Genomic DNA, 14,481 nt, shown 5'->3' with positions numbered 1-14,481 from the left:
TGTATTTGGGGCAGTTACTCAAGCCTAAGTCTTACCTAAAGGAACTTCCAGTTCCTGACTTGTCCTGTTCGCTCAGGGAGAAAACACTAGATGGTTAGGCTGTTTCTCTGGCTGTCCAATGGCGGAGAAGCTCATACCTTTGCATGCAGCTGATTGGCTACTGTAAAAGCCCGCTCTGAGCAAGGACCAATGACATCCCGGAGTTCAGATTCTTGGAAATAGTTTCTAGTCGGGAATGCGTGACGTTGACCCAGTCTCCCGTTCGTAAACAAGGACGAGTCTGGGCGGGCCCCCAGCCCACGCGTCCCAGGCCCGGCTCCCAAGTGGCTAATCTCGAGCTCCGGTACCCCAGATGCCTGCCCGCTTCACCTTCCTGCGCCCCCGGCTGACCCCTCACAGCCCCGGGCAGCGGCGCCAGGTCCCGCCACCCACGGGACCCGCGGCCGGGGGGCGGGGCCCAAAGTTCTTTATCTGAGCTGATTGGCGCGGCCGCCGTCCTGGACGCGGCTCCAAGTCCCGGTGACTCCGCCCCTTTGGAGCGGGGGGAGCGTGCGGGGAAACCAATAAAACCCCGGGAGGCGGCGGGTCGCGGCCAGACGCGAACCTGAGCGTCGGGCCCCTCGCAGCTCCTCGGATTCACTGCCCGGCTCCTCCACTCGGAAGCGCCCCAGGATCGCAGCCCAGGCCGGGCGCACGAGCCGGCCCTCCCGCGCCCCCTGCCCAGACGCGCGCCGCCCCCGCGCCGCCCCGCCGCCCCGCTGCAGCTTTCCTCGGCCTCGGTGCGTCCCGCCTGCCCCGGCGCCTGCCAGTCGCGGGGGGCGTCGAGATGAAGGCGGCCCGCTTCGTGATGCGCAGCGCCGGCTCGCTGAGCGGGGCCAGCGTGGTCCCCCGCGAGGTCGAGCTTTTCTCGCGCTACAGCCCGTCCCCGCTGTCCATGAAGCAGCTCCTGGACTTCGGTGAGCTGGGGAGTGGGGTCGGGCGGGGCCGCTGGGGCTGGGGAGCCGCCCTAACTCTGAGCCCGCGTGCGGGAGGGCTGGGCTCACCGCTGGAGACAACTGGACGCTGCTCTCCTGCAGTCTGAAACCTGCAGGAGAACCCTCAGCCCTGAACCCTCGACGCCAGGGCGCCTTACCCTGGCCGAGAGCTAGCTGCCTTGTTTCTCACAGTTTGCACCTACAGGGCAGGGCCACTTGCTGACCCACTGATGCTGGATGGTTTGAGCTCTTGTTTCCGTCCAGGCTTCCAGCCAAAACACTTTTCTTGCTTTGAGTCACCATTTCACAATCAATTAAAACCTTTATCCCCTCCTTCACAACATTATATACTTTTTTGGAGAGGATCCTTAATGTTATAAAGCAGCCTCAAATTAAGTGAGATTTTTATCGCTTAGCCACCTTCCACTTGTTGACAGGGTACATTCATATGCATTGTTAACAGTTTTGTTTCTTTGCCACTATGATTTTCCGAATATTTGCATTACTGCCAGAAATGTTTACAAACTTCCTGCAGCGGTCTTAAAAGGAAAATTTCAAGAATTTAAATGTGATGATATTTATCACTAATGTGGAAGTATCACGATTCTTACCCACCGTCTTATCCTTCTACTTCAATTTCATATCTGGAACCCTCTGAACGATGTTGTCTGGTGGACATTGTGGTGTTGACAGCTGTGGGACATTCTGACTTAATGGAAGTGAATCCTCTTCCCCCAAAAAAGGAAACAATAATTCTCATATTGGTCCTTAAAAAAAAAAAAAAAAGAAAGTAAAGAAAAAGACCATGAAGGAGGAGATACTTACTTCTTAACTATAAAGAGTAACCCAACTGAGGGTGAAACTATAATTTAATGATATGTGTATGTGTTCGATATTGGATATCTAATGCTATTCAAGTGTATGATTCAGATCTACTTTTTTCCAAAAACTAAATAAATATTATTTATTACAGGTACAGAAAATGCATGTGAAAGAACTTCTTTTGCATTTTTGAGACAAGAATTGCCTGTGAGGCTAGCCAATATCCTGAAGGAAATTGATATCCTCCCTGATCGATTAGTCAATACCTCTTCGGTGCAGTTAGTTAAAAGCTGGTAAGTGGTGAACCCATTCTGAAAGTCTCTATTTTTAAGACCAGTATCTGAGTATGAATTATTATAATACATTAACATCATCATTGGAAATGGGTGGTCGAACAGTAAATATTTTTGAAAGATGTAAAGACTTTTTTTTTTTTTTAATTTTTTTTTTTAAATTTTTTTTTATTTATGATAGTCACAGAGAGAGAGAGAGGCAGAGACACAGGCAGAGGGAGAAGCAGGCTCCATGCACCGGGAGCCCGATATGGGATTCGATCCTGGGTCTCCAGGATCGTGCCCTGGGCCAAAGGCAGGCGCCAAACCGCTGCGCCACCCAGGGATCCCGATGTAAAGACTTTTTTTTAGTAAGTTAGGGTAAGTTATCATAGGGACAGTTATAAAGCTATAAACAGACATTTTGCCCTGAAAAAGGACATACTTTCATGATACAATTGTATTTTAAGTAATAAGAGACAGAGTTTGATATTGCGCATGGAATCCTATTCTAGAAATAGAAGGACTACTTTAGAAGGTCTAATCTTTGTTACTTACAAATCAATTAACAGCAGGCGTTGGGTTCAAATGCCACCTCTGCCTCTTCCTAGTTGTGGAATTCTTAGCAAGTATCTTAAATTTGCTATGCCTCAGTTCCCGCATCTGCTATTGAGGAAAATAAAGTATATGCTTCAAAGAGTTTCATGTGAGTGAAATTAAATGATCTAATCCATTATAAAGTACTTAAAACAGTACCTAGCACAAGCCAGAACTTAATAATTGTCAGTTATTGTCATCTTATTTTACAAATAAGGATCCTGAGGCTTGGAGAGGGTAGATCACCCAAAGGAACAAATTTTCAGAGAACAGGACTAGGATATGCACTGAGGCGGATATTCGCCAGAGCCTCACCCTAATCCACTGACAGACAGCTTTTTGTTCATTGATTCAAGAAATATATATGTTATAAATATATAGTCTATAATCAAATTATAAATATTACTGTATATATTATTAAACAGTTACACACACATAATCCATAGTATTTGCTGCTTTTACGAATTCTCTTCACCTATGAATGAATATAGTAGGAAAAATTAGGAAGCTTTTCTTAAAAAGTTGTTTCTAGGGGCAGCCCAGGTGGCTCAGCAGTTTAGCGCCGCCTTCAGCCCAGGGCCTGATCCTGGAGTCCCAGGATCGAGTCCCATGTCGGGCTCCCTGCATGGAGCCTGCTTCTCCCTCCCTCCCTCCCTCTCTCTCTCTCTCTCTCTCTCTCTTTCTCTGTCATGAATAAATAAAATATTAAAAAAAAGTTGTTTCTAAATGCTATAAAAAAAAAAAGAAAACACTTGCTAGATAAAACAAAAACTACTGACTGGAATGACTTAATCTGGAATGATTAAAGAAATAAATTTTAAGTTAGAAATTTGAGGGTCAAAGTCATAGCTTTGGGTTTTTTTGTTTGGTTGGTTTGGTTTGATTTTAGATCTAAAAAATGTGCTGGAGGAAAGTTGTAATTTTAAACATAATGCTTTCTCTTTTCCAATCATTTGAAATGATTTAGTCACTTGTATCTGACAATTCAATTTTAAATTTAAAGCACACATGTCACTTTACAGGTATATCCAGAGCCTGATGGATTTGGTGGAATTCCATGAGAAAAGCCCAGAAGACCAGAAAGCATTATCAGAGTAAGTTTTATGCATTAGAGTGTCTAAAACTTTGACTATTTCCAGACATACTCCTCTAAGATTTTTTTTTTTTAGACATGAATTAAAGGATCCACAACTCTGAATAACAAATACCCTCTGCCTTACAAATGACAAGTTTTGACTTGTTGGTTTTTTAAAAGTGATGAGGAATGATGACATTGAAAATGATGCTAAGAATGAACAAGTGTAGATTTATTTTTAAGGAAATCTATTTTTAGTATACATTTAGTCTGATGACTAGATTCACAGGTAGATTTACTATGACATAGTATCAGTATATGTCATTTTGTCATTGGAGATTGAACATTTTCTTTCAGAGTAACTTATAGTTTCTCCCTATAAGAATAGGAAAAAAGAATCTTTTTATAAATCTGAGAAGAAATCTTGATGTTTTTTTTCCACAATGGCACTCTAGACTTATCTTTAATATTAATTATTTTTTAATCATTATTTTTTAAAGAGTAGGCTTAATGAATTCCTAGAATGAATTCACCAGTTAGAAAGCTGGTATTTTTATGTTAAGTGAGAAGCAAAATAAATCTGTTTGTAATACTATCTCCTCTATTGTAGTTGGAGAATATGTAGTGAGAACCTTAACAAAGCTTCATCCAAACATTTTATCATTTGATTCTTTAGATGGGTACTTAAAAAAAGCTTCAGCCTTCTTTGAAGTAATCTAAGGCATATAAGTGAATGAAACTTACTTGAACTTTCTCTAACTATAAATGTGTTTTGGCTTAGTTTTATAGATACTCTCATCAAAGTTCGAAATAGACACCACAATGTAGTTCCTACAATGGCACAAGGAATCATAGAATATAAAGATGGCTGTACAGTTGATCCAGTCACCAACCAAAATCTTCAGTATTTCTTGGATCGATTTTACATGAACCGTATTTCTACCCGGATGCTGATGAACCAGCATAGTAAGTTAGCTCATCATGGTCATGATATACTGAGATGGGTATAGAATATCAGCCATACCCCAACCAGATGTTTCATTATTCAGGGGCTCACATTCTTTTTCAATGGTAGTTTTAATCATTATTATCCTAGTTTTTATGACATCTTTTGTTTTTATTCTTCAACAGTTCTTATATTCAGTGACTCAGAGACAGGCAACCCAACTCACATTGGAAGCATTGATCCAAGCTGTGATGTGGCAGCCGTGGTCCAAGGTAATTTCTAGATTTCTGCATTTCCCTTATTGAAAATGTACACTGTATGATTGACATATCTATAGTTGAGGTGACTTTGTGAATGAATTTATATCCGGAGTGTTCCAGTTTATGTTTTTATAAATACTGTCATGAAGATCCTTTGCTTTTGAGAGTCAGGGGTTTAAACGTTCATTAATAAAATTAAAAAACCCATACAGTAATGGCCTTATTGTTCTGTGTTCTATTTAATCTTTGAAGTGTGCATATTCCTATTGCCACCCCTATAACATCAACACTGTCTTAATTTTTTCTTCAATAAAATATTAAAGAGATATTTTTTCATACAGGTGAATCTGTACTCTAATGAACATTCTAAATTAAGGGTAGTACGCACACTGATGATCACATGAAAACTTTACTTGGCATAAACTCATTTCATCATTATGAAAAAAAACCTTCTATTTCAGATGCCTTTGAGTGTTCGAAGATGCTTTGTGACCAGTATTATTTAACGTCTCCAGAATTAAAGCTCACACAAGTGAATGGTAAGCAATAAAAAAACATATTTTAATCTATGGAAAATTCACTGTTCTCCCAGTATAATTACTTCTTGTAAATACAAAGCAACTCCTGTATTCCTTTTCTCCCTTCTGAACTTGTCTAGAATTTGTATGCTTCTTTTTTGAAGCCAAGGTTCTCTTGATCTCCATTGCAGAGTTCCAGTTTGAGCATATTCAGTTGCTAATGATGATTCATAAAGAGGCAAGGTTTGAACAAACAATTTAAGATTTAGAGTAGCATGAGTTCCAGTGTCCTAGATCAAAGAAAGATAGCTTATTGCAGAATATGAGAGTCAGGGAGGCCAGAAGTAGGAGGAGCCACTTGGTAGCAGAAATAGCCTCCTAGAGAAGTTACTCATGAGACCTGGAAACAAAAACACTTCAAATTGTACTGTAAGCAATAAGGCAGTCACAGGACAAATACTGTGTGATTCTACTTATCTGAGATATGTAAAGTAGACTTAGAGAGGTAGAGAGTAGCATGGTGGTGGCCAGAGGCTGGGGGCTGGGGTAAATGGGTTATTTTATTTATTTTATTTTATTTTATTTTTTATTTTTTTTAAGATTTTATTTATTTACTCATGAGAGACAGAGAGAGAGAGAGAGAGAGGCAAAGACACAGGCAGAGGGAAAAGCAGGCTCCATGTAGGGAGCCCCATGTGGGACTAGATCCCGGGACTCCAGGATCATGCCCTTGGGCCAAAGATAGGCGCTAAACTGCTGAGCCACCCAGGGATCCCCGATATTTTATTTTAAAATGCTATTTAATGGATATAAAATTTCAGTTACGCAAGATTAGTAAGAAGGTAGATCTCATGTTAAATGTTCTTTTAAAAATATTTTTAAGTTAGGCAGCCCGGGTGGTTCAGCGGTTTAGCACTGCCTTCAGCCCAGGGTGTGGTCTGGAGACCTGAAATCGAGTCCCACATGGGGGTCCCTGCATGGAGCCTGCTTCTCCCTCTGCCTGTGTCTGTGCCTCTCTCTCTCTCTGTGTGTGTCTCATAAATAAATAAATTAAATCTTTAAAAAAAAAAAAATAAAAAATAAAAATATTTTTGAATTACAAAAAAAAAATTTAATTGTTCTGTAAGTATGGACCACTGTTTTGGAAGCAGACCATACTTCAGTGGCTTCAGATCCAGGGTAACTGAAAAGATAGGGTCTTCCCACGTTGAAGTGATAATATGATGAACGCAAGGCACTTTTTAAATCTTCTCCCATAGTGCTTCTCAAAGCAGGACAGTTAAAATTAAGTTGCTCAGATTAAAAGTACTCTAACTCGTGGATTGGGAATATGTAAATGTAATTGATTGCTAAATTAAAAATAAGAATACAAATAAAGGTTGAAAAATAACTCTAAGCATTAACAGCATTGTTGCATAATACTTGTAGATAAACTGCTTGAACTGTTTGATAAAATAAGGAGGGAATTGGGCCAGGCCTTCTGTTTTCTGATTCAAACTTTGCCAAGGCCTGGGACACCAAACAATAATACTTTTATTTTTCTTCTCAAACAATATTATGAGGTTTTTGTTTCTGTTTTCTTTTGCCTCTCAGTGAAATGTAAGCATATTTAGCCCCTAAGATTTAATGTTTGGGTGATAAAAATCAAGAATTTTAAATGTGTTATTTTCCCACAAAATATGAAAATTATACCTAACATTAATTTCAGTATTATTCTATGGACACGTTAACTTTTTCTTCTTTCTTAAAATGTATGATTTTAACTCTGAAATACCTCAGTATAAAAGTTTTGAAAGCAGAAACAAATAATCCACGTAATCTAACTTATAGTACCCTGTCACACACTTCATCTGACCTTATACATTTGTAGAGAAATGCAAAAATTAATCATAGAGCACAAGGCAACAACCCTAATAGCATTTTGAAAATAAGCCAGTTGTGTTTACTGTTTAAAAGAAAAGGTTCTAGGGTAGAATTTCTGAGGAAAGGAAGATGGGGAATATTCTAATCTCAGGAATAAGGAGTATCTATTAATCAAATAGATATTGATAAAATATCAAATACTTTAATGAAATATTTACCAGTTCTAAGTGAGTCTAAATTTTTTTCTAGGAAAATTTCCAGGCCAGCCAATTCACATTGTATATGTACCTTCTCACCTTCATCATATGCTCTTTGAACTATTCAAGGTATGACACTTCACAGTGATTGCAATTTGTTTTTTTTTTTAATTCACATGTTACATTTTTATTTCCTTTATCATTTCCCGCTGAATGGGAGCCTCACTGTCTTCTCCCAAACACACTTCAGTGCTCCTAATAGAAAGAAGCTATAGTTAATGTTTGAAAGGGCACACGCAGTTCATTAGAGCATCAACACATATTTGAGAATGTGCAATATGATTCACGATGTCTTAATGCTACCTGTTCTTATTTCTTCAGGTGTCCAACAAAGCACTAGTCATTCATGCATTTGTTAAGGAGGGTCAGGGGGTGAATGCTTCAGTGAATGGGGCCTTGTTACCTCCACCCCCATAGGATGGTCCAGCTCCAAATCCCAGTGCTCAGGTCCAGAGTTTCTGCAGGTGGCAGGGCTCCAACCTGAGTTTAGAATACACTCAGAAGTCAGTCAGTTCCTTCCAAGATCAACTTGAATGTGCATATGAATCACCTGGGGTTTTGTTAAAATGCAAACTCTGATTCAGTGCGGCTGGGATGGGTCCTGGGGCTTAGAATTTGTAATAATAAGCCCATAGGTGATGCTGCTGGTCCACACTCCACACTTTCCATAGCAAGACTGTAGGACAGTGCTTCTCAAACTTCAGTATGCATTAGAATCACCTGGAGGGCTTGTTAAAAACACTTACTCGTAGGCTCTGGCCTAGAGATTTTGATTCTGTACATCTGAGAATTTGCATTTCTAACAAGCTCACAAAGGATGTGAATGTTACTAGTCTGGGATAGCCAGGTACCAAGAAGCAAATCTGTCCTGTGTTCTAAGACCAAACTAAGACTGTACTTACACCAAAAAAAGAAAACCTTCTGACACTTCATGATGCTTTCCAAGAGTCTCTTGGACTCCTGGGGGAGGAAGCCTAAAAAAAGAGAAATTTACCTCAATTCTGATGTAGCTTTTCTCAGAATTTACTATTTCCTACCTTATTCTAATGTTAATGCAATGAGGTATTGATTATACTATAGACATCTGATCTTTTTTCTTTTACTTCAGCTGATGATTAGAACTTAGTATTATATAGAAACCAGAAAGCAAAAAAAAAAAAGAAACCAGAAAGCAGATAATGTACCACAAGGAGGTTAGAGAGGAAAACATGTGAAATAAACCAAAACTTTATCTGTGTGAGATGCACCCAGTTGTCTGAAAACTTGTTTGAGTTTCTTCTCTGTTAAAGGACAAAAGATACTTTTTCATTGATTTCATTTATTTTTAAATTGAATGGTCCAATTCATAGAGTTATTTTGCCATCATTGGTAAAAGTTAAGATGATAATCAAATGCAAATTGAAATTTAATTTAGAATTATTTACTATCCTTTTAAATAGTAACAACCTTTCCCGGCAAGTTTTATAAAAGCCAATAAATTGGTTCAATGATTCACTGTTCATTTGTTATGTAATAGTCTTTGGTGCTTGGATGTAAAATGTAATGGAAAGACAGAAAAGAGAGAGCCAGGAAATGGACTATAAAAACCAATTTCTACATTTAAATTAAGCTTACAAATAAGAACTTGACAGCTAGCAGAATTGTTTTTCCATTAGACATTACTCCCAGGAGCTATATTACATGGTAAATGAATATTTTTCATTATACATCCTGCATGACACATTCATAAATGGCTATTTACAGAGCTGTTTTACTACTAACTTAAAAAAAAATAGGAACTTTGAATTACCCTCTGTGCTTTTATTTTAAACATAAAAAACAGTTATTTATTGTTTCTCATTCTTCTGCCATTGAATTCCTTATGGTTTTGATTTCTTTAGAATGCAATGAGGGCAACAGTTGAACACCAGGAAAATTGGCCTTCCCTTACACCAATTGAAGTGATTGTTGTCTTGGGAAAAGAAGATCTTACAATTAAGGTAACCATTCTCTGTTTTTCTTTTGAGCCTCTCTGGAGAAAACTAAAAAAGTGTCAATAATAAAGCTCTCCGCTTTGAGAAACAGATCAAAGTCATGGACATCAGGTGACTTTTAAATAAAGGAAATATAGGGATCCCTGGGTGGCGCAGCGGTTTAGCGCCTGCCTTTGGCCCAGGGCACGATCCTGGAGACCCGGATCCAGGTCTCCAGTGTGTGGAGCCTGTTTCTCCCTCTGCCTATGTCTCTGCCTCTCTCTCTCTCTCTCTCTCTGTGTGTGTGTGTGTGTGTGTGTGACTATCATAAATAAATAAAAATATTAAAAAATAAATAAATAAATAAAGGAAATATAGACAAATGTACCTTGTTTTTAATGCTTGGCTTTGGTTTGTCTGTTTAAGATTTCAGACAGAGGAGGTGGTGTTCCCCTGAGGATCATTGATCGCCTCTTTAGTTACACATACTCCACGGCACCAACGCCTGTGATGGATAATTCCCGGAATGCTCCTTTGGTAAGACCAATTAGATGGCCAAGTTCACCCCAGCCACCTAGTTCTAAATGTAAAGCAAGGAGTACAAGGAAGTATTTAGGCAAGTTACTCAATTTAGTTAAATTGGGCGGGGGGTGGGGGGTATGAGAAAGCATGAGAAAGCAAGCTGAAGACAGTGAAACAATTCTATGAGAGGTCTCTGATTGGAAGTAGAAAATACTTATCTGGGTTCAAGAACATCAGCAGCAGGGAGGATAATAACTCCTTCTTACATTTTGTATTTCAATGATCATGTCCACTTCTTTGCCAGTAATTGATCTTTTCCCTCTAGGCTGGTTTTGGTTATGGCTTACCAATTTCTCGTCTCTATGCCAAGTACTTTCAAGGAGATCTGAATCTCTACTCTATGTCAGGATATGGAACAGATGCCGTCATCTACTTAAAGGTATCCTTTCAACCCAGTAGAAATAATAATATTTATATTTTTAAGATTTTATTTATTTATTTATTTATTTATTTATTTATTTATTTATTTATTTAAGAGAGAGAGAGTCCATGCAAGTGGGGGAAGGGGCACAGGGAGAGAGAGAGAAAGAGAACTCTTCTTGGCTGAGCATGGAGCCTGATGTAGGGCTTGATCTCATAAGCCTGAGATCATGACCTGAGCCAAAATCAAGAGTCAGGCACCCAACCAACCAAGCCACCCAGGATGCCCTGAAACAGTAATTCTGAAAGCAATTCTTTTCCGGCCCTCAGTTCCATGGTCCATAGTGAATACCTCAAACTGAACTAATGCAAATAATGACCAAAAGTCATTTCATTTTCTGTTTGATATGCATAGACATACTATTTAATAATATTTAATATGGTTACTTACCAATTGGAAGTGGGGCCAGGACACCTGCTTCAAGCGAAGCCAAATTGTTTCTCATAAAACATATTAGTTTCCACATAAGGAGATGCTCACGTGAATTTTTTAAACCAACACCTTTTGGCATCTGTGAGAATAGCTGTACCATCATTTTATTTAAACTCATGGGAAATAGATGCTAATTATGTTCCAGCCTAGAAAACAACTGATACCAAGATACTTCAGACCTTCAGCTGACCTTAGTAGAAATCCAGGGAAGGAAAAGCTAACTGCTCACCAGCTAGCAATGGGACAATCTGACATTTCCTAGTTAAACTTTAAAATTTGGTACATGTATTTTCTATTTCTGATAAAAGCCTCAGTGTGATTTGTTAAGGTCACTGTCCTGATTTTTCATCATTTTGCAGCTGTTTTGACTGAAATGTATTTACAGGCATTAGTATCTAAAATGTGAAGCTCGTAGGCTCTCATTGTGTGCAAAGGAATTACTTGCTCAGAGGCCTTGGACTATCTGAAATAGTTAACGTATTCATCTTATAGAAAGTCTTCGAAGTACTGGGAAAGATTAAGACATCACAGATTTCTATTATCAGCCTTTAATAAATTAATAGCATCAGATTAGAACTCTATATCACAGATACAAAGGTTTTTGTAAATAAAGAATAGCTTTGTTCTTCAGTTCTATCACATCAGCAATATCCAAACAAGGGACCTGTGTAAACATTGAAGACAAATTCTGTTACCCAATTTATAGTTGTATATATACTATCTCAGCCTCTAGAGGGTAGAAATAATATTTGGTTTTAATTTTTTTTTATACACTGTCTAGCATACCATCAGCTATGTATGGTGTGCTCTTCTTATTGAATCAATTAAAGGGATGTATTTGAATGTTTGAATACTTTCTTCTGGATTTATTTTTGATCACATCAAGTACAAATTATGCCATGAAGAATTTCTTTGGGTTGATTTTTTCTTCCCCCTCTTCTTTTCAGGCATTATCTTCAGAGTCAGTAGAAAAACTCCCAGTCTTTAACAAATCAGCCTTCAAACATTATCAAATGAGCATTGAGGCCGATGACTGGTGTATCCCAAGCAAGGAACCAAAGAATCTGGCAAAGGGGAAAGTGGCTCTGTGAAAATGGACACTCAGGACACTTTTGGGATCAAAGTGGGTCTAAGCCAGTGCTGCTTCCTGAATGTTTGCGTGTGAACTCGTTTCCTCAAAAACAAACAAAAGCAACAAAGACTCCTTGGTGGGAACAGTGGTGCAAGAAGGAACGAAGCCCATTCCTTGGACCCAGGAGAGTGTAATGTAGGTGTTAACAGATGGCCAGCTCTCTAGTCTTTAAACTTAGCATAACGTACACGCTTCTGTCAGATCCTGAAGCAGGAAAAGCTTCAGTTTGCCCTGTCTTTATCGACAGAAATGGGAACGAAGTAAAGATATAAGCTAGCAGTTTCAATAGACTGATATTTTAGTCCTGTGATTGATGGCATGAGATAATGGTATTTATTGCATATCGAGTGTCAATATGCCAATATTTCCCTGCCATCAAAGGGTTGGGGCTTACTTTATGCTCTGTAATTAGAAATGTATGTAAAGGTACATTTCTTGTATTTCTGTGTGCTCTAGGGAGGAAAAGCTGGTGACTAAATAACATTTACTTTGTATGTTATTTGAGTGAGGAGGAATGAGTCAAAACGTTTTGGAAATTCAGAAGAAAGCCTCTTCTGATAAATACCGTATCTTCATTATGCTGCTTTCCTGTTTACACTTCATATAATAAGTGAACACTTATTGCCAGGTGCCTGCCTAGTCTTGGGTGAGTTTTAAAATATGCACTGAATTCAGGATGTTGGTAGTTGGAGGGAGAGAATTGCCAAAGTGATAGCAAAACTCTCTTCGCCTTACTTTGTTTATAAATGAAATGGTACATTGGAAAAACCAATGTTAGGGAAAGAAACTATACATTCAGAACCTAACTCAGTAGGAGGGGCTGTTCACTCCCCTGCAATGGTGGTAATCCAATGATGGCATTCCTTTTCTAGGCTTAAAAAGGTATATTTTTGATACATGTAATTATATTCTCTACACTCCTGCATTAACATGTCCATAAAAATAATTCCTAATTATCAAGTGATTCAAGAACATTCGAACTTAAATACTTCTTGGGATATTTCTAACAAACAGCCTGGGAGTAAGAGATTTTCATTCCAGGTTGCTTTCATTTGAATCATTGAGACTGAGGGATGATAAATGAAGGTTGTAATGCATATGGAACTTTTGGAGACTTTGATATAATCTTTAGGCTGACAGGCCGGTCTAGCACATCACTCTCACAGAAGGAAGAGAAAAACAGAAAGAAGGAAGGAAGGAAGAGGGAGGAAAGAAACAGAAGACAGGCATCTTGCTTCCCCCCCCCCACAAATTGTTTAAGAAATGATCTATATTTTCATAGCTAAATTACTGGCAAGAGGATGAATTGATGTCTTTAAAAACAGAATGGCTTCTTTAAATAGTTCCCTCACTTTTGCAAGGTAATAGTCTTTTATGAGATAATCTCATCTGTGTCAAATTGGTAGGTAAATTGGAATATAGAAAAAAAAACCTAGAATTTTCTGCATTGTAAAATAATAAGTACTGTTTATTTTATGTTTGTATATGTAGAATTTAACATTTGTGTTTAATTTTGCTGTGGCCTAGAATTGTGGTGCTTCTGTAGTGGCCATAAAGGCCTGAAATGATTTGTTGTGAATGTCAGACTTTATCATGAGAAGTCCTAGGTAGTGACTTTTCTTGATGGTGGGACTCTGACTCATGCATTTATAAATTACACAAAATTATTTGCAATAGATTATTTGACTTTTCAGTTTTTACTGAAATTTTAAACATTTTGCATGTAAATACTTGTATTTACCAAAGATTTAAAGCAGTTGATTAATTAATCCAAACACTGTGAACTGTCTTTGAAATACTAGAGAAAAAGAAATGTTAATATCACAGTAACATCAACTATACTGTATAAATAGAGTTCTATAATACAGAAATAGTCTACATTGGTATTTGTGTGAAATCTATGAAAGAACTTTAGGATTCTAGCTGATGGATACTGAATGTTCAGACCCACTTAAGGTATTGATGTGTAAATTGTGTTTTTGTCTCTATGTACAGAGATGTAATCATTTTTATAATAAATATTTTTATTATAACAGGAAACAGTCTTTTGAAATTCATTCCTCAAATAGATGGCAAATTACTAAGAAAAATTTGAGGTAAACATTTTCCTCACTTTACATACAAATCTCATTCATCTATATATTGGGTATAGCCTTTTAAAAGTATTAAAAGCAACTTAAAATTTTGATTTTTAAACAAAAGATAAGTACTTTATAGCAGAAATTTCCAGTTCTCCTTTGCTTTCCTGTGTATGCTTCAATAGCACATCACATAGTACATAAGACACATAGTGTCTTAATCTACATGAATATATTGAATATATTCAGTAATCATTTTTGCAATGTATACATTCTGTACATTTTTTTGGGTAAACTTTA

At 38.1% G+C, this 14,481-nt stretch overlaps 1 protein-coding gene across 1 annotated transcript; it reads left to right on the top strand.

Moving 5' to 3' along the window:
• Window positions 1-580: 580 nt before the first annotated feature.
• PDK4 (pyruvate dehydrogenase kinase 4) lies at window positions 581-14,143 on the top strand. Its single transcript, XM_055307539.1, has 11 exons — window positions 581-956; window positions 1,948-2,089; window positions 3,688-3,759; window positions 4,522-4,706; window positions 4,872-4,958; window positions 5,408-5,485; window positions 7,577-7,653; window positions 9,465-9,563; window positions 9,963-10,073; window positions 10,384-10,497; window positions 11,919-14,143. Exons 1-11 carry the CDS (start codon window positions 827-829, stop codon window positions 12,060-12,062), a joined length of 1,239 nt encoding a protein of 412 aa, XP_055163514.1. The 5' UTR covers window positions 581-826; the 3' UTR covers window positions 12,063-14,143.
• The last annotated feature ends 338 nt before the right edge of the window (window positions 14,144-14,481 follow it).

This window comes from Nyctereutes procyonoides, unplaced genomic scaffold, assembly GCF_905146905.1.
Source record: "Nyctereutes procyonoides isolate TBG_1078 unplaced genomic scaffold, NYPRO_anot_genome, whole genome shotgun sequence".
Lineage (NCBI taxonomy): Eukaryota > Metazoa > Chordata > Mammalia > Carnivora > Canidae > Nyctereutes > Nyctereutes procyonoides.
This window is presented reverse-complemented; position numbering and strand designations above follow the sequence as displayed.

What these genes read in the sequence shown, in the direction of transcription:
- PDK4 (XM_055307539.1), top strand. Translation starts at nt 827, where the DNA reads ATGAAGGCGGCCCGCTTCGTGATGCGCAGCGCCGGCTCGCTGAGCGGG. An exon ending in GTGCAGTTAGTTAAAAGCTG is followed by an intron (nt 2,090 to 3,687) that starts GTAAGTGGTGAA and finishes GTCACTTTACAG; the next exon opens with GTATATCCAGAGCCTGATGG. An exon ending in AAGAAGATCTTACAATTAAG is followed by an intron (nt 9,564 to 9,962) that starts GTAACCATTCTC and finishes TGTCTGTTTAAG; the next exon opens with ATTTCAGACAGAGGAGGTGG.